The 21484-nt window shown below is 38.9% G+C and overlaps 2 protein-coding genes across 3 annotated transcripts in view; one reads left to right on the plus strand and one right to left on the minus strand.

Annotated features, from left to right (window-relative positions):
• The window catches only part of LOC135469375 (tetratricopeptide repeat protein 17-like), a 43709-nt gene extending 36899 nt beyond the window's left edge, over positions 1 to 6810 (plus strand). For both annotated transcript variants that reach the window (XM_064748004.1, XM_064748006.1), the window contains exons 23-27: positions 729 to 885; positions 2417 to 2491; positions 3454 to 3573; positions 5099 to 5242; positions 5626 to 6810. In XM_064748004.1, coding sequence (XP_064604074.1) covers positions 729 to 885; positions 2417 to 2491; positions 3454 to 3573; positions 5099 to 5242; positions 5626 to 5784 — 655 coding nt within the window. In that variant the 3' untranslated portion in view covers positions 5785 to 6810. The remainder of the gene's footprint in view (positions 1 to 728; positions 886 to 2416; positions 2492 to 3453; positions 3574 to 5098; positions 5243 to 5625) is intronic.
• A 5912-nt stretch (positions 6811 to 12722) lies between these two features.
• Positions 12723 to 21484, minus strand: part of LOC135467236 (protein cycle-like) — a 45790-nt gene continuing 37028 nt past the window's right edge. The window contains exons 15-17 of the mRNA XM_064745000.1: positions 19479 to 19533; positions 17168 to 17290; positions 12723 to 16780 (exon numbers count right to left, since the gene is read on the minus strand). Of these exons, the coding sequence (XP_064601070.1) occupies positions 16596 to 16780; positions 17168 to 17290; positions 19479 to 19533 (363 nt within the window). The 3' untranslated portion in view covers positions 12723 to 16595. The remainder of the gene's footprint in view (positions 16781 to 17167; positions 17291 to 19478; positions 19534 to 21484) is intronic.

Consider the following 21484-nt stretch of genomic DNA (forward strand, 5'->3'; position numbering starts at 1 on the left):
CTACTAGCACATCTAAGACTTTACTGTCTTTTTTCTATAACACCTGGCTCCCTCTTGCTGCCAGGTGAATGAAGGAGCTCAGATACCAGATCCAGTAAGACTTCACAATTCCATGTTACAGCCAAATAGTTTTTAAAGGTACATCACTTCAGCTGTAGCATTTTGATGTGTTGCAAGAATTTTCTCACTAAGTGTTGGTATTTAGTGTTGCAGATGGTTTATTTGTTGTTATTTTTCCTGAATGCTGACAGAGGGTTTATGGGTGAAGGTTCCTGAAAAACATTGGAAGGTGGCTCCCATTTTCTTTGAAGTGAGATATTTTAAGCAAGATAAAATGTGTTTAAATGAACATGTATTGTGTAAAATACATGAACTGGTAGGTATTACAGTGGTGCCTTAATTTCTCAACCATTTCACATATGAAATAGCAGCTTTCAGTGCAATTTATGTATATTTTTAGTTGATTTTGGAGATTAAACTACATTGGTTGGATTGGCCAATTTCAGGTCTTCACAAGTGTAATTTTATCAGTCTACAGAGAATAACGCCTTCAGAATAAAAACCTTGCAAATATGTGAAAAGATTGAGAAATGATGTAATACTGACCACCATTGTATAAGAAAAAAATTCTTGAATATGTCATCAAAAAATCAGATAAAATAATAAACGTATTTTATGGTGGTAGATTGTTAATTCACTTCTCTTTTCTCATTTTCTTTTTCTTTCAGCCTTTCTGATTTCCTGGACTTTGACACTGTACTGAAGAGGGATTTTGAGGAGCCATCTTGTAAGACTGGAGTACTGCGTGTGCCTTCAATAGACCATCTACCTGGTGTGGCCAACAGCAATCTGTTAGAGTATTCCCCTGAGACTGGTCTGACTGAGGTGAGAGTACAGTGTGACTTCAGGTTATGGGAATTGACCTGTTAGAGTATTCTCCTGAGACTGGGCTGGCTGAGGTAATAGTACAGTGTGACTTCAGGTTATGGGAACTCACCTGTTAGAGTATTCTCCTGAGACTGGTCTGACTGAGGTGAGAGTACAGTGTGACTTCAGGTTATGGGAATTAACCTGTTAGAGTATTCTTCTGAGACTGGGTTGGCTGAGGTAAGAGTACAGAGTGACTTCAGGTTATGACCTACCTTAGGTGAGAGAGTACAGTGTGACTTCAGGCTGTGGGAACTCACCTGTTAGAGTATTCCCCTGAGGTGAGAGAACAGTGTGACTTCAGGTTATGGGCACTCACCGGTTGGAGTATTCCCCTGAGGTGAAAATACAGTTTGACTTCAGGCTATTTGAACTCATCCGTTAGAGTATTCCCATGAGACTGGGCTGGCAGAGGCAATAGTACAGTGTGACTTCAGGTTGTGGGAACTCACCTGTTAGAGTATTCCCCTGAGACTGGGCTGGCTGAGGTGAGAGTACAGTGTGAGTTCAAGTTATGGTCAGTCACCTGTTAGAGTATTCCCTTGAGGTGAGAGTACAGTGTAACTTCAGGTTATGGACACTCACCTTTGTAGAGTATTTCCCTGAGGTGAGAGTACAATGTGACTTCAGGTTAGGACAGGTACCTATTGGAGTATTCCCCCGAGACAAGGCTGAGTGAGGTGAGAGCATAGTGTGACATCAGGTTATGGGATTATGGAGGTGAGAGCACAGTGTGACTTTAGGTTATGGGATGATTGAGATGAGAGCACAGTGTGACTTCAGGTTATGGGATGATTGAGTTGAGAGCATAGTGTGACTTCAGGTTATGGGATGATTGAGGTGAGAGCACAGTGTGACTTCAGGTTGTGGGATGATTGAGGTGAGAGCACAGTGTGACTTCAGGTTGTGGGATGATTGAGGTGAGAGCACAGTGTGACTTCAAGTGATGGGCTGACAGAGGTGAGAGTACAGTGTTTCTTTTCAGGATTTGTTCAGGTACCTATTAGAGTATTCCCCTGAGACAAGGCTGACAGAGGTGTGAGTATAATGTGACATCACAATGTGGACAGTGACTTGTTTAATGGAGTATTGCACCTGCAGTGGCTGATTTTCTCAGAGACTTGTTTTAGGATTCCCTTTCTTCTTGAGTCATCCAGTAATAACAGTTGATTTATTTTCCAAAGCAAAAAAAGTTTAATGGTTTCATAAATTGGGCTTTGGCTTCATTTTTTACTAATGTAACGAAAGTTTTATAAAGATGAGCATGTTATAATGAACATAGATGTGGCTAACAAATGTATGTATGGTGTGGTCACTGTGCAGTCAAGTCCAGCTCATGCTGGCTTCCTTTCCAGCCAGTACAACTTGCAGATGATTGTGGGCTTCCCGGTTTCCTCCCACCGTAATGCAGGTGAAATATTCTTGAGTACAACATAAAATACCAGTCAGATAAATAAATAAATGTAACGCTCGTTATTTTGGCTGTCAGGTGCTACAGAGACTGGGTGGGGAGCCTCAACCTGGCCAAGTCATGGCCACCAGGATATCACATGCCATCAAAAAGGTAAGGCTGACTCAACCTGCAACAACTAGTTATAATGAAATTATTATAGTATAAAGAACATGTCCATCTTTTTATTTATGTCTTCTTGTGTGGCTGATCTGTGCATGGCATTTAGAAAACATTGCCAATTATATTGTATGTTGTTGACAAAGACTAGTAGTTTACTCTGAGCACTCCAGTTTCCTCCATCCTAGAGATATTCTTGATTACAGCATTAAAAATGAGTTAATTAATCTATCAGACCAGTAGGTCTGCATGTACATGAAACATGCTCATACATGGTACAGTATCCTGTCTTCTGCTCATTCCGTTTACACGTACATGTAGGCCCCTAGCTTTCGTGGTCTTAGTATCCCACTCTGCCTTCCCATCACTGGTGTCCAGATTTTTACATGTAAATTTGCTCTTGGACAGGTGATTTTGTTTGTGACCTTCCCTGACTGCCATAACCCAAACTACCATAACCCTGACTGCCATAATCCAGACTGCCATAAAACAGACTGCCACAACCCAAACCACCATAACCTTGACTGCCATAACCCTGACTGCCATAACCCAAACCACTATAACCCTGACTGCCATAACCCAAACCACCATAACCCAGACTGCCATAACCCTGACTGCCATAACCCAAACCACCATAACCCTGACTGCCATAACCCAGACTGCCATATTAAACCCTGAGTGCCATAACCCAAACCACCATAACTCTGACTGCCATAACCCAGACTGCCATAACCCTGACTGCCATAACCCAAACCACCATAACCCAGACTGCCATAACCCAAACCACTATAACCCTGACTGCCATAACCCAAACCACCATAACCCAGAATGCCATAACCCTGACTGCCATAACCCAGACTGCCATAACCTGCGAGTGAATGTCAAAGGGCCTGATTCCCTTGACAGTGAATAGGCCTAAGTACAAAACCAGAGTATAGGTGGTGTTTATGTTTTAGAATGCTAACTCCTGGGTATTGGCTAACCTGGCAGCTCTGTACTGGAGGATAGAAGGGGATGCAAGGCGAGCGGTAGATTGTCTGAGGGTGGCCATCTCCACAGCTCCACACGAACACAAGGTATGTAACATACTGTAACAATTGATCAAGTCCTGACTGTACACCAAAGCCATCTCCACAGCTCCACACCAACACAAGGTATGTAACATACTGTAACAATTGATCAAGTCCTGACTGTACACCAAAGCCAACTCCACAGCTCCACACCAACACAAGGTATGTAACATACTGAAACAATTGATCTAGTCCTTACTGTACACTTAAAGCCCATCTCCACAGCTCCACACGAACACAAGGTATGTAACATACTGTAACAATTGATCTAGTCCTGACTGTACACTAAAGCCCATCTCCACAGCTCCACACGAACACAAGGTATGTAACACAATATGACAATTGATCAAGTCCCGACTGTACACTACAGCCCATCTATACAGCTCCACATGAACACAAGTTTTGTAACACAATATAACAGTTGATCAAGTCCCGACTGTACGCTACAGCCCATCTTCAGCACCACATGAACACAAGTTTTGTAACACAGTATAACAATTGATCAAGTCCTAACTGTATGCTAGAGCCCATCTACAGCTCCACATGAACACAAGGTATGTAACACAATATAACAATTGATCAAGTCCTAACTGTACGCTACAGCCCATCTACACAGCTTCACACGAACACAAGTTTTGTAACACAATATAACAATTGATCAAGTCCTGACTGTTCACTACAGCTTCACATGAACTCAGGGTATATGTAACATGCTGTAACAATTGATCAAGTCCTGACTGTTCACTACAGCTTCACATGAACTCAGGGTATATGTAACAAGCCGTAACAAATGATCAAGTCCTGACTGTTCACTACAGCCCGAACTGTGTGCATGTTGAAACATTACCATGGCAGTGCGACATATAATGAAACAAATTCTGTGCATAACTTGTGAAACTTTGTTCAGTGCTTGATCATAAAGTTGAACTGAGCTGAGTCCTTTTACGTCACCCAAGCCAGCATTGGTTTAGGTACAAAATGCCATGTGCCCCATCCTGGGCATGCGTACTGATCCACCACTCGAAACAGCTACCTTATCTGGCTTATTCATTTCAGGTGCATTAAACACTGTAGTAGTGCTGAGATTCGTATGCGTATACATGTATGTCCATGGCACTGAAATAGGATTGAGGGTGTGGCAGCAACCTGCCGATGGCTGTGGGTTTCCCTCAGGCTCTACTCCCACCATAATGCTGGCTGCTGCTGTATACTTATGTATGGCGAAAAACACCAGTCATAACCCTGGCTGTCATTGTATAAGTGAAATATTATTGAGTCCGGCATTAAGACCACTCATAATGCTGGCTCTCGTGTAAGTAAAATATTCTTGAGTACGGCGAAAAACACCAGTCATTGTGCTGGCTGTCGTTGTATGGTGAAATATTCCTGAGTACAGCATAAAACACCAGTCATTGTGCTGGCTGTCATTGTATAAGTGAAATATTCTTGAGTACAGCGTAAAACACCAATCAAATAAAATGTTATTAGGATTCTGATGATAAAACTGAAGATTTTTATTGTTAATGGACAGGACATCGCCCTGATCAGTCTGGCCAATGTCCTACACAAGACAGGCAGACTGAATGAGGCTATCATTGTGACAAACATGGCCTTAGAAATTGCCAACAAACTGGTCGTCACACATTTTACAATGGCGAATCTCTACGCGGCCAAGGTAAGTACATAACTAGCTTCGTTGGGGAATATTTTCTTAACGGTGTCAGACTTTACAAATAAATGTACAGTTTCATGAAAGCTTCAAATATATTTTTGTGCACCTCACTTTAGTTTTGGAGATCCAAAAATAACTAAACAAAGCAACTCTTGACTACAGTTTGTCGGGGGAGAGATATACAGGTAGTCAATATCATTAACTGATCCCTTATTTTATATAGAATATATTTGAGTGGTCCACCATACCAGAAATAGCATGTTGTACTGCTTAGCTAGACTGGGAGCTCTGGATCTCAAATAGCCTTGAATTTCATTTTCATTGTTTGGTCATTGAAGACTTCTTGTTCCCCTGTCTTTGAACATTTTTTTATCTCGATGTTACAGGCACAGTGGGATAAAGCTACGATGTTTTACGAGTCTACGCTAGGTCTCCAGTCCAACTTTGAGCCTGCCAAACAACGTCTCATCTCTATCCAGTGTATGCGAATTTTAAAAAACCCTCAGTATTTCAAACAGGAGAAATCAGCAAAGCCAAATGACTGACAGCTTGTAGAGTCAGTTTTCAGATTTTATTCTTTTATAACAAGGAGGTATAGCAGCTGTTTGAAAGTATTGAATGTGCTGTACTTATTTTATTGACAGTTTTGGATCTCAGTAGATGATTAAACAGAAAATAACAAATGATCATTAATTCAGGATTCTCAGCCTTTTTGAGAGTTTCAGTGAGGGACTTGGTAACTATGTTTGAGAACTTCACAAGTGGTAAATTACTTTTGTGATGTTTTAAACAAAGACTAATCTTTGCTTCTAGAAATATTCAACTAAGTGGTCTTTTTTTAACTTCTTTTCTAAAGAGGTCTTAGACTGCTGACTCATGAAGTTTAACCTGTTGAGCCATCATTGTTGCCTGCATGTTGTTCGCTGTTATGATGGTAGTGAACACATAAATGTTGCCTGGCCAGCATTAACCACCACACCATTAGTCTACAGTAACTTTCAACTTTCAGCAGATGGGAGCTAGTGAAATGCTAGCCTGCTAATGGTGTGCTAGTGGTGTGCATGTAGCTTACCACTGCGGAACTTGTCAACCTGGCCGGTACTATGTTGGACCACTATGGTGCACCTCAATTTGAGTATTTTATACGTAAGACTTAATTCTTTTTAATTTGATGTACACTTTCAAGATCAATTTTATTTGCTATCTGTATATTCAGTGAAGATTACATTTTGAGAGTGATAGAACTAGTAGAGGCGGTTTATTTATTAGTTTTAGTTAAAAGTAAAGTTCACAGAACACAGTTTTATGTGCAGTCTAAACCAGATTGTATCAGAAGATACCTTTTATCTAATCAGTATTAGATCATTTTGTACCAAATGCTTTGTTTTTCTTTTTTTTTTAAAGTTGTAAGCCGATCATGGTAAAATCCAATTTTATCCAGATGAATAGTTTTCTTTCTGGAAGCTTCATTTTGTTTTTGTTAAGAATAGAGAGCTTTATGATGGTTTTGCAAGTAAGGCATTTGTAAGATTTATGCTTTCAATCTACTCAGTTACGTTTTATGGGAAAAAGGGAATAAAATATCACTTGTTGATATTGTTTATATTTTCCTTTTACTCTTTGATAATGTGGATATTTGTGATTTTTGGTGCTGTCTTTTGTTACTGTGTAATTGATTATTTTCTAAATATCCTAATGTCATGAAATTACTTGTATATTTATTTTTGATTGGAGTTTTACAGTGGTCTCAACAATATTTCACCTACACAATCAGCATTAGAGGCGGGAGAAAAAAGGGGAAAAACAGAGGGACCCACGACCATCCGCAGGTTGCAAGCAGAACTTCTCATGTACAACTAGAGAGAAAGCCAGTTTGCACTGGTCTTGAACTCACAGCAATCGTCTTGGCTCCTCTAGAGAGGCGCTGTGCTAGGCCACTAGGAGGCTCCAAATTAATAATATATTCATCATGACTGCCATGGATACATTGCTTACGTAGGCAATGTACATCATAGCTGCAGAGGCTGTCACTGTGAGCAGGCCCATGGAGGAAATACCAGTTTGACTATAGGTGCATTCTAATGTACCTGCTGGTTTTTCTCCAGGCACTCTGGTCTCCTCCACCCATAGAACTAACACAGAGCAGTTATATAAGTGAAAAATTCTTTAGTATGGTGTTGAAACAACAATGAAATGAAATATACAAACATACATGTAAGAAAAAAGATCAGCTGTGCATAAAACACCAATTAGTTTAATATGAACATGAGCTGTAACCCACCACTTACATGTAGTATAGCCTACCCCGAATATATTACTCTGGGTACAGTTAGTGTTGCCATGGTGGTGTGTTAATGTGGGTACACATACACATCTGGGTATTGCTAGACATGATGCACCACGATTATTGTGGAGTTTTGTGCACTTAGAGCAGCCATTATGCACCATAGTTACTGTGCATGCACTTAGAGCAGCAATTATGCACCATGGTTATTGTGTGTGCACTTGGAGCAGCCATTATGCACCACTGTTTTTGTGGATGCACTTGGAGCAGCCATTATGCACCACTGTTTTTGTGGATGGACTTAGAGCAGCCATTATGCACCATGGTTATTGTGGATGCACTTAGAGCAGCCATTATGCACCATGGTTATTGTGGATGCACTTAGAGCAGCCATTAAGCACCATGGTTATTGTGGATGGACTTAGAGCAGCCATTATGCACAATGGTTATTGTGGATGGACTTAGAGCAGCCATTATGCACCATGGTTATTGTGGATACACTTGGAGCAGCCATTATGCACCATGGTTATTGTGGATGCACTTAGAGCAGCCATTATGCACCATGGTTATTGTGGATGCACTTGGAGCAGCCATTATGCACAATGGTTATTGTGGATGCACTTGGAGCAGCCATTATGCACAATGGTTATTGTGGATGGACTTAGAGCAGCCATTATGCACCATGGTTATTGTGGATGGACTTAGAGCAGCCATTATGCACCATAGTTATTGTGGATGCACTCAGAGGAGCCATTATGCACCATGGTTATTGTGGATGCACTTAAAGCCATTATGCACCATAGTTATTGTGGATGCACTTAGAGCAGCCATTAAGCACCATGGTTATTGTGGATGGACTTAGAGCAGCCATTATGCACCATGGTTATTGTGGATGGACTTGAAGCAGCCATTATGCACCATGGTTATTGTGGATGCACTTAGAGCAGCCATTATGCACCATGGTGATTGTGGATGCACTTAGAGCAGCCATTATGCACCATGGTTATTGTGGATGCACTTAGAGCAGCCATTATGCACCATGGTTATTGTGGATGCACTTAGAGCAGCCATTATGCACCATGGTGATTGTGGATGCACTTAGAGCAGCCATTATGCACCATGGTTATTGTGGATGGACTTAGAGCAGCCATTATGCACCATAGTTATTGTGGATGCACTCAGAGGAGCCATTATGCACCATGGTTATTGTGGATGCACTTAAAGCCATTATGCACCATAGTTATTGTGGATGCACTTAGAGCAGCCATTAAGCACCATGGTTATTGTGGATGGACTTAGAGCAGCCATTATGCACCATGGTTATTGTGGATGCACTTGGAGCAGCCATTATGCACCATGGTTATTGTGGATGGACTTAGAGCAGCCATTATGCACCATGGTTATTGTGGATGGACTTGAAGCAGCCATTATGCACCATAGTCACATTATGCCTCATGTGGATGCACTTAGAGCAGCCATTATGCACCATGGTGATTGTGGATGCACTTAGAGCAGCCATTATGCACCATGGTGATTGTGGATGCACTTAGAGCAGCCATTATGCACCATGGTTATTGTGGATGCACTTAGAGCAGCCATTATGCACCATGGTTATTGTGGATGCACTTAGAGCAGCCATTATGCACAGTGGTTATTGTGGATGCACTTAGAGCAGCCATTATGCACCATGGTTATTGTGGATGCACTTAGAGCAGCCATTATGCACAGTGGTTATTGTGGATGCACTTAGAGCAGCCATTATGCACCATAGTTATTGTGGATGCACTTAGAGCAGCCATTATGCACCATGGTTATTGTGGATGCACTTGGAGCAGCCATTATGCACAATGGTTATTGTGGATGCACTTAAAGCCATTATGCACCATAGTTATTGTGGATGCACTTAGAGCAGCCATTATGCACCATGGTTATTGTGGATGGACTTGAAGCAGCCATTATGCACCATGGTTATTGTGGATGGACTTAGAGCAGCCATTATGCACCATGGTTATTGTGGATGCACTTAGAGCAACAATTAAGCACCATGGTTATTGTGGATGCACTTAGAGCAGCCATTATGCCTCATGGTTATTGTGGATGCACTTAGAGCAGTCATTATGCACCATGGTTATTGTGGATGCACTTAGAGCAGCCATTATGCACAATGGTTATTGTGGATGCACTTAGAGCAGCCATTAAGCACCATTGTTATTGTTATTGTGTGTGCACATAGTACAGCCATTATGCACCATGGTTATTGTGGATACACTTGGAGCAGCCATTATGCACAATGGTTATTGTGTGTGCACTTACGGCAGCCATTATGTCCCATGGTTATTGTGTGTGCACTTAGAGCAGCCATTATGCACCATGGTTATTGTGGATGCACTTAAGGCAGCCATTATGCACCATAGTTATTGTGGATCCTTGCTCTGTGTGGAAAAATCAGTGTCAGAATTAAGCCAGTTGTTTCTTCCACTTGTAGCTCCCGACATGAGTATACTCAGAGAACATTCATATTGACTGATGGACATAAGCTCAACGTAACAGTGGTTTAAAATATATGCGTACAGTAATGCCAGTTCTTAATGGCTGCTCTTCATGAACCCAGCACAATACAGTAACAGTGATTCACAATGGCTGCATATCACTGTGCCTGGAAAAAATCACTCGTAATGCAGTTGCTGAGCAGATAGACAGTGCAGAAATCATGTACCATACTTTCTTTGGTTACACCTAGTGTTGCCATCACTACATAACTAATTGGTCTACTGATACATACCCTAAATAACCAAAAAATTTAATTATAGAGGCAAATAAATGTCACAAAATATTAGTTTTGGTGCTGTAAATTACAACTTTCTAGTAGAATATCATCCCATGCTCTAAGCAAACCTCAAAACACCTTTCTCAAATCAAGAGAATTCTCTTAATCAGGAAAAATGGCTAAATTAGTCATGGATGAAATTTATGTACATTTAGGGCAACTAAAAGGTCTATTGTCTTAACTAATAGAACTATTTTCATAATGAAACAAGAACAAGAAACAAAAGATAGTCTGGCATAATTTCTTGGCGATGTGAACAAAGTTTGCATCCTTTAATCTGATGGCCTGATGTGATATTCACGAATATACATGTAACATCAACGCTAAAATACACAAATCTCAAAATATCCACAATATAATTCATCTAGAACAGTACATGTACAAAACTTCACTCAAACTATGCAAAGTACAAAATAGCATATTCTTACTGCACAAAATTACACAGCATTTGGATGAATGACATCACATAGGATATGATATCACAAACAGATATGCCAGTCAAAACAGCTTCCCGCAAACTGCTATTTGGCAATGGAGAATCCAGGTTTTTAGAAAAAAAAAACATTAATAAAAGCATTTTTTTTAGTCTTTAGTGAAAAGCCTGCTAAATATTACCATTAAACAAGGAGTTCCCTTTAAATTCACCAGAGGCTATACAGTAACAACTTCAGGACATCTAATTCTGACTAGTTGATAGAGATATATATGTTTATAGCCTACATCAGGTAGAAGTATATATGTACATGATACAGAGCCTGCAGACTTGTTTGGCAATATCTGACTGCTTATATACTAAAACTAAGTTATAGGACCTATGCTGAGGTCGAGATCTGTCAAGCTGAATCAAGTGTCAAGTTTCACAAAACAATCTATTCTGTGTGGGACCGATTCCTATAATATTAATATGAGGTTTTTTTTTCTCTCCATTGATCCAAGATGGTTAAGAAGGCTGTCAAAGTCCTCTTAGTTTTAGCTAGGCATATCTATATATTCTCCATGATAAGGTAGAGTTTCCAAGGTTAGCACTTACAAGTAGGTGCAACACACTGTGCTTCTGAAAAGTAAAATTGTAAAATGTGTAATAAGATCCCCTCAATGACTAATTCAAACTTGTTATGGCTTCTACCATCAGACATTATAAAATAATACAAAGTTTGAGGGCTAAGATTGTCACATGGCCCCCAATTAATGCTGAAAACAGAGCAACATTTGATTTTAAGGGGAGGTAACAATGCAACCATGGCTGACCTCTACTTGGTAAGGAAACATAACTGGTGTTTTCATTAATCGCCGAGTTGTGCTCTCACCCAGTATAAATTATCACAGTTGGTCTGTACCATGTATATTTCTTTACAGTATTCCATATTCTGATCCTAACAAGGCACATTTGTGTAATTATCAGAAATCTACCCTCATTTCACAGTCGACCCAAGATCCCCTTGTGACTCGACACCTTTAATGTGGCAAAATTAAAACACAACTACTTTATATACAATCTTACATCTTCAAAAAGATCACTCCTTTTACTGACCATCTGACTATAACACTTGATGTAGAATTTAAATATTGTTAACTTTAAAAAAAATTCAAAAAAAAAAAAAATAAATAAATAAAAAAAAGAGGAACAAATGTGAACAAACCATCCAAAGATGTATGAAACTTGTGTGAAATAAGCTAAGAAAAGACAGAAAAACTCAATTACTTTTCAACTAAAAAAAACCCCTTAAGTAACAAATATGGTGGGTGGAGTTTCAAAACAGAAAATTGTGAAAACTGTAAAAAGTGTAAAACATTTCTTACAGCGAAGGAAAAATCAAACGATTGAGGCATGTCCAAGTTCAAAGCTATAACATAAGAGTTAACTCAAGTAAGCACTTCATAAAATACTCTCTGTCACTGACTGTGTCTGATTACTCACTGTGTTAGCTGTTAGGTATTTCAATGATTGAAAAGTTGTGATACTCTACTCCAGCCCTTAATTAAACAAAAGAAAACTTGTTTAGAAGGCTAAAATTGAAAACAAACATGAAAGGTATTAAGGGGGTCTTGAGCCAACACTTCTCACTCCTGATCATAATTTAAAACACAGAACAATGTGAAACCATGTACCATTCTTTTTTGTGTTTCTGTTTATCTAAAAAAATACACTTGGTAAAAATGTTCAGAACTATAAAATACATCAACATTTTCATCCTTTAAAAACAGGGAATTTGTCTTAATACATCATAACATAATGTCACATTTGTGGTTGAATATGGTGTGTACGCGTGTATATGTATGTATGTATGTATATATATATATATATATATATATATATATATATATATATATATATATATACTACAGTAAAGGCATACATCTGTGTTTCCTTGTAAATCTACACCGGTAACACACAGTTATGTCCCCTAAGTTTGAGTCCTTACAACATACATGTGGGCAAGTGGCCTGGTGAGGATGTGGTTAAGTTCATCGGAGGGGGTGCGTACACTTTGATTGCATCCCAATAAGATGGGCTTTTTGTCCAAGTGGCCCTCAAAATTTTACATGTGTTTTTAACACAGAAGTGGATTTAAACTTTCTCACAGAATACTTTCATGTACATGTACATCTATTTCAAAACTAATACACAAAGGTGCGTATAATCTCCATTTTGATAAACTTCATGTCCTTTTTTGTCTAGGTTCTTCCCAACAAGAAATCAAATTATTGTGATGCATAAATCTGTTTAAACCTGGCCTTAATGTAAACTGGAAACTCATCCTGTTCAAGTTTTAAAAGGTAAATTGGTAAAGCTCACAGGAAGAATACACTTAGGGATTCGCTTTACCCAGGAGAGATAAGAAAATCTGTTTGCAAAAAAAAAACAAGAGGCAGGCACAACCTACAGGTGTATACAAGTAGGTGGGTTTTCTAATTCTGTGTAGCAAAATACGCCATAGTACTGGCTATAAATCACACCAATTTGCTATTGGCTACACTACTTTAACAAAGCCATGCACTCAGAGCAACAATCATCATTTGTGTATATAGGCCATACGGCAGGTGCGAGACCAAATAAAAAGGCAGCAGATTTACAGTTTTTTCCCCAGTATAAACACATGCATGTACATGTAAGAGCTACTTGCACATATCTGTCATGTCTTGTTAAGTTTAATTATTAAGGCGGATGTGATCACTCTGAAATCTTTCATGTTGTGGTTGTAATATCAATGCTGGAATGTTGGCATATAAAACTGTGATAACGGCATAAAATATCTGTATCATTTTGTCATAAAGGCCAATACACTATATATATTTATATATATATATGTTACCATAACACTGTAACCATGTACATTCCTTTGTTCCATAATAAAATTTATGTTTATACATAATATAATTTCCAAGGCCCTGTAAAAATAGGCCATCAACAATCATTTAAAAATTGTACACGTGTCATGTTTGTAATGATCATGATTGAAAACACAGGTGTCGTCAGGCTGGCTTAACCACATGGAGTTTCATAATTATCCAGTCATTAGTGTGCTGGATAGGGCTACCTCCCACTCTGGAAAATCAAAAATGGTGTATAAAGATTCAAGCCACAAGTGCACCACAAGATAGCCATTTTTTCCGGTTCCTCAAGAACATCTTGTGAAAAAAAATATAAAAAATAAAATGGCCACAGCAATTTATAAAATCTTCAAAAAAATTTGGACCCACCATATGAAAAATGTGTAACAAAACCTGTTTGTACATATGTGTGACATAGCTATCTGGGTAACTCTGTGTCCATGTACTGAATATAAGAAATTATCTGACAGACACACTCATGTTTGCCAGACATTTGATCAACACATTTTTTTCAGCCTTTCAAGCAAAAACTTCAGAAGTGAATTTCGCATCACAGCTCTGACTAATAGGCCCAAAAAAATGATAGGAAGTAGTTTGATTTGGGGATATGCCTCTGTGCTGATACGGTGTTGTTGGCGGTGAAGAGGATGGGCAACTGAACTAATGAGGTAGATGCTGTACTTTACAAGCCCTCACAATGATACAAGGGTTTAGACGGGGCAGATCAGCACACAGGCAAGGGTGTGTCGGTAATCAGGGGGGTTGAAGACATGCTGTATCTGACTGTATGAGGTCACCAGGTTTACAACAACAGCCAAAACTGAGATCAAGAACGTCACAGTCATCACACTGGGAGTCATTTCACATGTACGTGTGGTAGATAGAGTATGCGATTCCTTCATAAGTGTAATTCTGGCGTCAGAATCTTGGGCCACATTGAAAGATAACAACATGACAGTTAGCGTATAAAACAAAACAGAAAATTCTAAACAACTATAACAACACATGTACACCTCGACTGTCATTGTAGGCAGGGTTGGTTTATAAGGGCATATGTGAACGGCTTGAGCACATCAATAAATAAAAACAAACGACAACAGTAACTGTATATCACAAACCTGGTACATGTCAACTTCACTGTATACATTTAACATACTTAAGACTAGGGACAGGGGTTCAAAACCACAAATAAAATCATCCGCTATTCTTTCACAGTTTAACTGCATGCACACCGCCAACATTCATGACACCTACTTCAACACTATAATGTTAGTCAATGCACACCTGTAATGTGTACTAGGTTCAGTGGGTTATCTCCTTTTCTTCAATGCATTTACCACTTTATCTTCATTAAAAAGTCATCCAGTGCTCAAAAAACATTCTCATCCACATTTAAATATTTTACATTTAGTTTCACCACACAAAAACATTTCATCCACATGCGAAATGTTTTTTTCTTCTTTATCATGGAACTTATCCTGCTACCATGATCCTTCCACAAACACATTCCTCCTCCCCTTAAGGCATTCATCCTTCCACCAACTTATTAATCCTTGATTTACCAAATTTATCCCCCTAACAACTACATTAATCCTTCCACCAACACATTCACCCATCCAACAATTCATCCTTCTTCAAACACATTCATCCTTGCTAAACCACATTCATCCTCCCCTTGAGGCATTCATCACTCCACCAACACATTCACCCTTCTACCAACATATTCATCTGTCCAACAATTCATCCTTCCTCTTCCACATTCATCCTTGCTCAACCACATTCATCCTACTAGCAACACATTCATCCTCCTACCAACACATTCATCCTACTAGCAACACATTCATCCTTCACCCCACACAGTCATTTTGCTCTTCCACATTCATCCTCCTGGCAACACATTCATCCTTCCAATAGCACATTCGTCTCTCACCTAAACCTTGTCTCCTCTCCTACACATTTTTATTTTTGTACATGTTTTACAACATTTCACATATACATGTACTGAACTCATTCCACCTTTCTAACTGTACAAAGTCTGCAACACTCATTACACCATTCAACAAATCTTTGCTTACATATAAACCACTCTGAATCAGTAAAAGCAGGAAATAAATCCCTCAATCAAGTCCCTCACCATGAAGCTTTGTATCAATCATAATGATTACACAAATGTACTTTATACTTATCATTAAACTGGCTAGTATCAATTCAAATTTACAATTAATATATTAGCATGAATACTGCACCTAATAACAAATAGTTGGATATGTTGACAAAGTTGGATATGAGACAATTCCCAATGTGAAGGAATGAAGATGATAATCTTTTAAACTTAGTAAAATTAAACTTTCCAAAGAAAACAATAACAATAAATAAAATTTTGTCCAACCACACTTAACATCTGAGGTCCTTCCAAATGAGTAGGTGAAGGCACAGGGCAAATGCCAGGGCAAATACAGTCTGCTCTCCTGTTCTATTTACACAATGAGTGGGTGATGGATTAAAGAGATCCCATCAATCTCTAACAAAACAGCTTCATTTTCAGCGAAATGAATCGTGGAGTCTACAGGCATTTTACTGCTCTTCCTACATCACTGTCTCTGGAAGATGTCAATGGGAAAATCTGGCGGCCCAGGAAAGCACATTTTCATCTTGTGAACAAATGTCAATACAAACAGTCTCCCACAAAAAGCACTGTCTAAGTCATCCTCCTTCTACTGCAGATAAGGCCACATTCTTTGTCATGGGACACTTATGGTGGGACTGCAGTCAGAGTAAAGTACAACCTGCCAGGTCTGATAGTATGGTCAGTCCCACAACAAGGGAGCTAACTCATTTCACAACCACATTGTAAAAACCCCAGTGTGGTTTCAACGGTGTTCAAACACAACTAGTTTGTTATGGGGACTTGCTTAGAGTGGCCAGGGTAAATCGTTGAAGTCGACAGGGCCCCCGAGTCCAGCATCAGCTTCCAGAAGACTCATAATGACAGCCATTGCAGCCTCGTCATTGCCTTCATCACCTGCACAAGGCAAGTCCTGCATGTCCTCATTCATGAAAATGTCTATCAAACTGTTCTCTATTGCCAGGATCTCTTCTGTGGAGCAGAAAGTTAAAGTACATATTTTCAGACATTAATGAACACATTCACATATATGAAAACAATTTTCAAGACATGGTTGTAATGGAAGAAACTTCTACATACATGCAAATATATGTGTGCAAGGTCAGGGTTTTATGTCAAGCTTAACAGTTTCAGTCATAAAAATTGTTTCTACAGTACATGCAGTGCATGTCAGTAGAACACGCTGAATGGAGTTACAATGGGCTGTTGTACAATGTAGCTCAGCAGAACCAAGGCTATTTTATTTATTATTAAAATCTTTTTCATTTTCATTTTATTATGATTATGAACACCAGGTCACAATAGTTCCATTGTGACCTCAAATGATGCACATTCTATACTGCTCATATTTTCGCCTACCTGGTCCGTTATGTTGAAGATTAGCACCGTTCTGGTTGGGGAGAATCCGTCCCAGGTTCAGTCCATTCTGACCCCCTAGGGCTGGGCCATGTCTGTTCTGTACCACTGCAGCATTGCTCGTACCTAGTGAACAAACAGACCAGTGTTATGGATTTGTCTTCATAATCTAAAATATTTCACTTATTAATAATGTGCATATTTACGTATGGAGGAAGCCTATATACAGCCTGTGTGTAGGCCTGCATCACTGCAGGGGCTATACCAGACAAGCCTCCTCGAATATGTGCAGCCACAACTCACCCAGCCAGAGTGGGATTTGAACACAACTTCTTGGGCTAATAGTGTGCTGAGCAGTAAGGCCAGGATTCGTTTTCGCAAAACTTTCCAAATAAATTTTGCATATCTTTTCTTGTAAATGGTGTCACCTTATGGTGCTGTAACCTAGACAACATCTCTTACGAAAAAAGTTATGAGAATTCTGACTTACAAAGTTTTACGACAGTAGCCTCAGTGCAGCAATCTAATATAATATCAAACCTAAACCAGTACATGCCACAATGTATTATAATAGTAACAGTGATCTAATATACTTCATTTAACACAGTACGTTTATCAACCAACCTCTGGTGATGTACACTGCGTAACCTAATTCTTCTAATTTGTCCGTTTTGGCCAATATACATGTAATTGTAGCAAGAATATTTAGTTTCTTCACATGGTCAGTTCATATAATGAACAACATATTAATATCTTTACTTTTCCGAAAAAAAAAAACTGGGAGAGAAATGTAATTCTTTTCAGCACTACTAATATCTGTCGTAAGACACGTGAGCGTGATGTATGTACACAGCCGTGACGAGATGAGAATAACAGCCAAACCACTCTTGCTCCCTATCAGTAATTACATCAATACAATTAGAAAAATTCCAAGCTAGATTTGAAATTCATAAGCTATTCTATCAATACACTTAGAGGAATCCCCAATGAGAAAGTGCCCTAGGTATTTGTAAATTATTCTATCAATACAATTAGCGAAATCCCCATTGAGATTGTATCCTTGGTATTTGTAAGTTATTCTATCAATACAATTAGCGGAATCCCCATTGAGACTGTATCCTTGGTATTTGTAAGTTATTCTATCAATACAATTAGAGGAATCCCCAAGAAGAATGTGCCCTGGGTATTTGTAAATTATTCTATCAATACAATTAGTGGAATCCCCATTGAGATTGTATCCTTGGTATTTGTAAGTTATTCTATCAATACAATTAGAGGAATCCCCAAGAAGAATGTGCCCTGGGTATTTGTAAATTATTCTATCAATACAATTAGCGGAATCCCCATTGAGATTGTATCCTTGGTATTTGTAAGTTATTCTATCAATACAATTAGCGGAATCCCCATTGAGACTGTATCCTTGGTATTTGTAAGTTATTCTATCAATACAATTAGAGGAATCCCCAAGAAGAATGTGCCCTGGGTATTTGTAAATTATTCTATCAATACAATTAGTGGAATCCCCATTGAGATTGTATCCTTGGTATTTGTAAGTTATTCTATCAATACAATTAGATGAATCCCCAAGAAGAATATGCTGGTTTGGCCATATTACATTTCAGGCTTTATTTTGGGAACGTCCAGCTTAGCTTTTGGCTATAGAGTAGCAGTATTTGCTGCACAGTAACAAGAACATTCGATAACCTTTTGTGACAAAAAACTATGCGAAGAACAAAGGAAAGCACAATATAAATAAAATTTTTATTCAATGCATAACCATAACATATAATTCCCCATAAAACAATGAAGACAACATCATGAAAGGAAACTAATATTTGACCCTAACACACGGTCTGCTTTGTTAAGTGCATTGACACGTCGTACTTGGATGAAACTACTTCCGGCAATTTCTACACATTTTTTCATGTATCTATAATGGGCCTCTAGCGATTCTCACCAATAGACCCACAAAAATGTGAAAACAAAAGTAATATTTATAAACTGTGCAAAATAGCACTTTCACCAATGAAGGAAATTCCAAATTTCACCTTTATATAAATCATAAGGCAAATCTAATAAATTTCACCTTTATATAAATCATAAAGCAAATGTAAAAAATAAACAAACTCCAATTCTTTTATCTATAGAAATAAACTGCATGAAATGATATTATTTGGGGAGATAAAAATACCGATCGGTGTGTTGCGTGACACATTCGCTGTTGTTTAAAAGGTCATCTATATATAAAAACTGACAGGAGCAGAGAATAGGACTTTAAAGCAGATTCACAAGACTATTGTAAAACTAGACTTACTTGTACTGGAGCTGTTGGCTTGGCTAAGAGACATGGTTTTGGGGGGCGTCTGGTGCTGAAGTGGAGAAACACAATAAAACCAGAATGTACATTTTATTGATACACATATACATGGCTTCAAGCACGTACAAACTTGACAGGCTAAACAGAGAGAAACAGAGTGGAGAGTATACAAGATAGTGGACACCACACCTGTGGCAATACCTTTACATGTGAAATTGTGTGCAAACACATATATCACCGCAAACAGCATGGATTCCCATGGAATCATTTTGGGGCCTCCACAGACTTATGGTTAGCATGCTAGCACAGCACTATGACCTAGGAGCCTCTCACCAATTATGACAATGCACTTGCTGTGAGTTCAAGTCCAGCTCATGCCAGCTTCCTCTCTGGTCATACTTGGGAAGGTTAGCAGCAACCTGTGGATGGTCATTGGTTCAACTGGGTTCTGCCTAATTTCCTCCAACTCTAATGCTGACCCCAGTCGTATAGAAATATTCTTGAGTATGGTGTATAACACCAATGAAATCAACAAATAAATACTGTATGTTCAGATTTGTGTTCCCTGACAGACATGAGGTGTACATCTCAGTGTGAAGTATAGATGAGGTATGTATGGGGTGTAAGCCCCATGTACACCTTAGTGTGAGGTACAGATGAGGTGTATATGGGGTGTATGCCCCATGTACACCTTAGTGTGAGGTATAGATGAGGTGTATTATCTGAGGTGACCTGTACCTGAAGTACACCCCAACCATATGCCTATACCCCAGATGTACCTCGGGACCATTGACAAAAAAATCAACACTTCGAAGATGTACCTCAGGTACACCTTAGAAACTTTAACAGTTAAAAAAAGTCAATGATGTGCCTCTGGTACACCTTTGAGAGTTTTTGATTATAAATTAGTGGTCATGTACCTCAGCCACTTTTCTTAAGTTTTAAAATAAGGGATCATATTCACATTTACTTCAAACAAAATACAAATATTTTTGTGCAAATAAAAAATAAATAAACATAAGCCTTGCCTCACCCTCACTTCCCATTCAGCGTGCAAATATTGACCAATCAAAGAGCACGGATATATTTGCCCTTGATTATTCCAAGATGGCTGCCCTGAACAAGACGCATATGGAAGCAGTACCCTATTTCTCGGGAGGGACGAATGTAATCCTGTGTATTTTAGGGTGTAAAGCCTTTTTTCGCTGCCAGCCTGCCATTTTTGGTGTACAGGTGCATGCTTGGTATCAAAATGATGGGCAGGTATGACTTTTAATGATGAAAGTTTGAAATTCTCCGGCGAGAGGGCATAAGGAGGCAGGTGGTGATGAGGCTGCAAGCTGCTAGGCACTCCTCCGAGCTGCCGGCATGAAAAGGTCCAGATTTTGACGAACAACCTATGTCAAGATTTTTTTGGCTTCCTTCTCACAGGCTGGACCAGGTATGCACCAAAGCTTATTGGCCAGGGAATGTTTGGGACTGAGCTACAGAGCTAAATGTTAACACTGACGCTTATGGAAAATTAATGGGGGTCTGAGGCCATATATATTCTAGACTACGGGAAAACAACCAAATTATGCAATTTGTGAATTTGTGATATGTTTGGGCACATCAACAGTTCTACAAGGCATAAAAAAGGAGCACCTCTAAATTTTCATCAAGCAGCTAGAAACCCTCATGTTAATGTATATCACTGTTGTTGTGGTAAGTCAGCTGAGATTTACAGACACTGTAAACAAAGAACAGTATACACTTGCAAACTTACTTAAATTTATCTCTAATTTATACAGCCAATATTTAAGTGGTTTGAGCTTGTTTTCTATCAAAATAAAAGTACAAACAGTGTACATCCACCTTGTCTATAATCATGTACCTCAGCTATACCTCACTTGTACCTCAGACATACCTCAGACATCATATTTTTCACCTAATATTTACAGGGTGCACCTCCACTGAGGTGTACTATAGGTGTATTTGAGGTAATAATTTGCATAATTGGCAGC

This window comes from Liolophura sinensis, chromosome 6 (assembly GCF_032854445.1).
Source record: "Liolophura sinensis isolate JHLJ2023 chromosome 6, CUHK_Ljap_v2, whole genome shotgun sequence".
In the NCBI taxonomy this organism is placed as follows: Eukaryota; Metazoa; Mollusca; class Polyplacophora; order Chitonida; family Chitonidae; genus Liolophura; species Liolophura sinensis.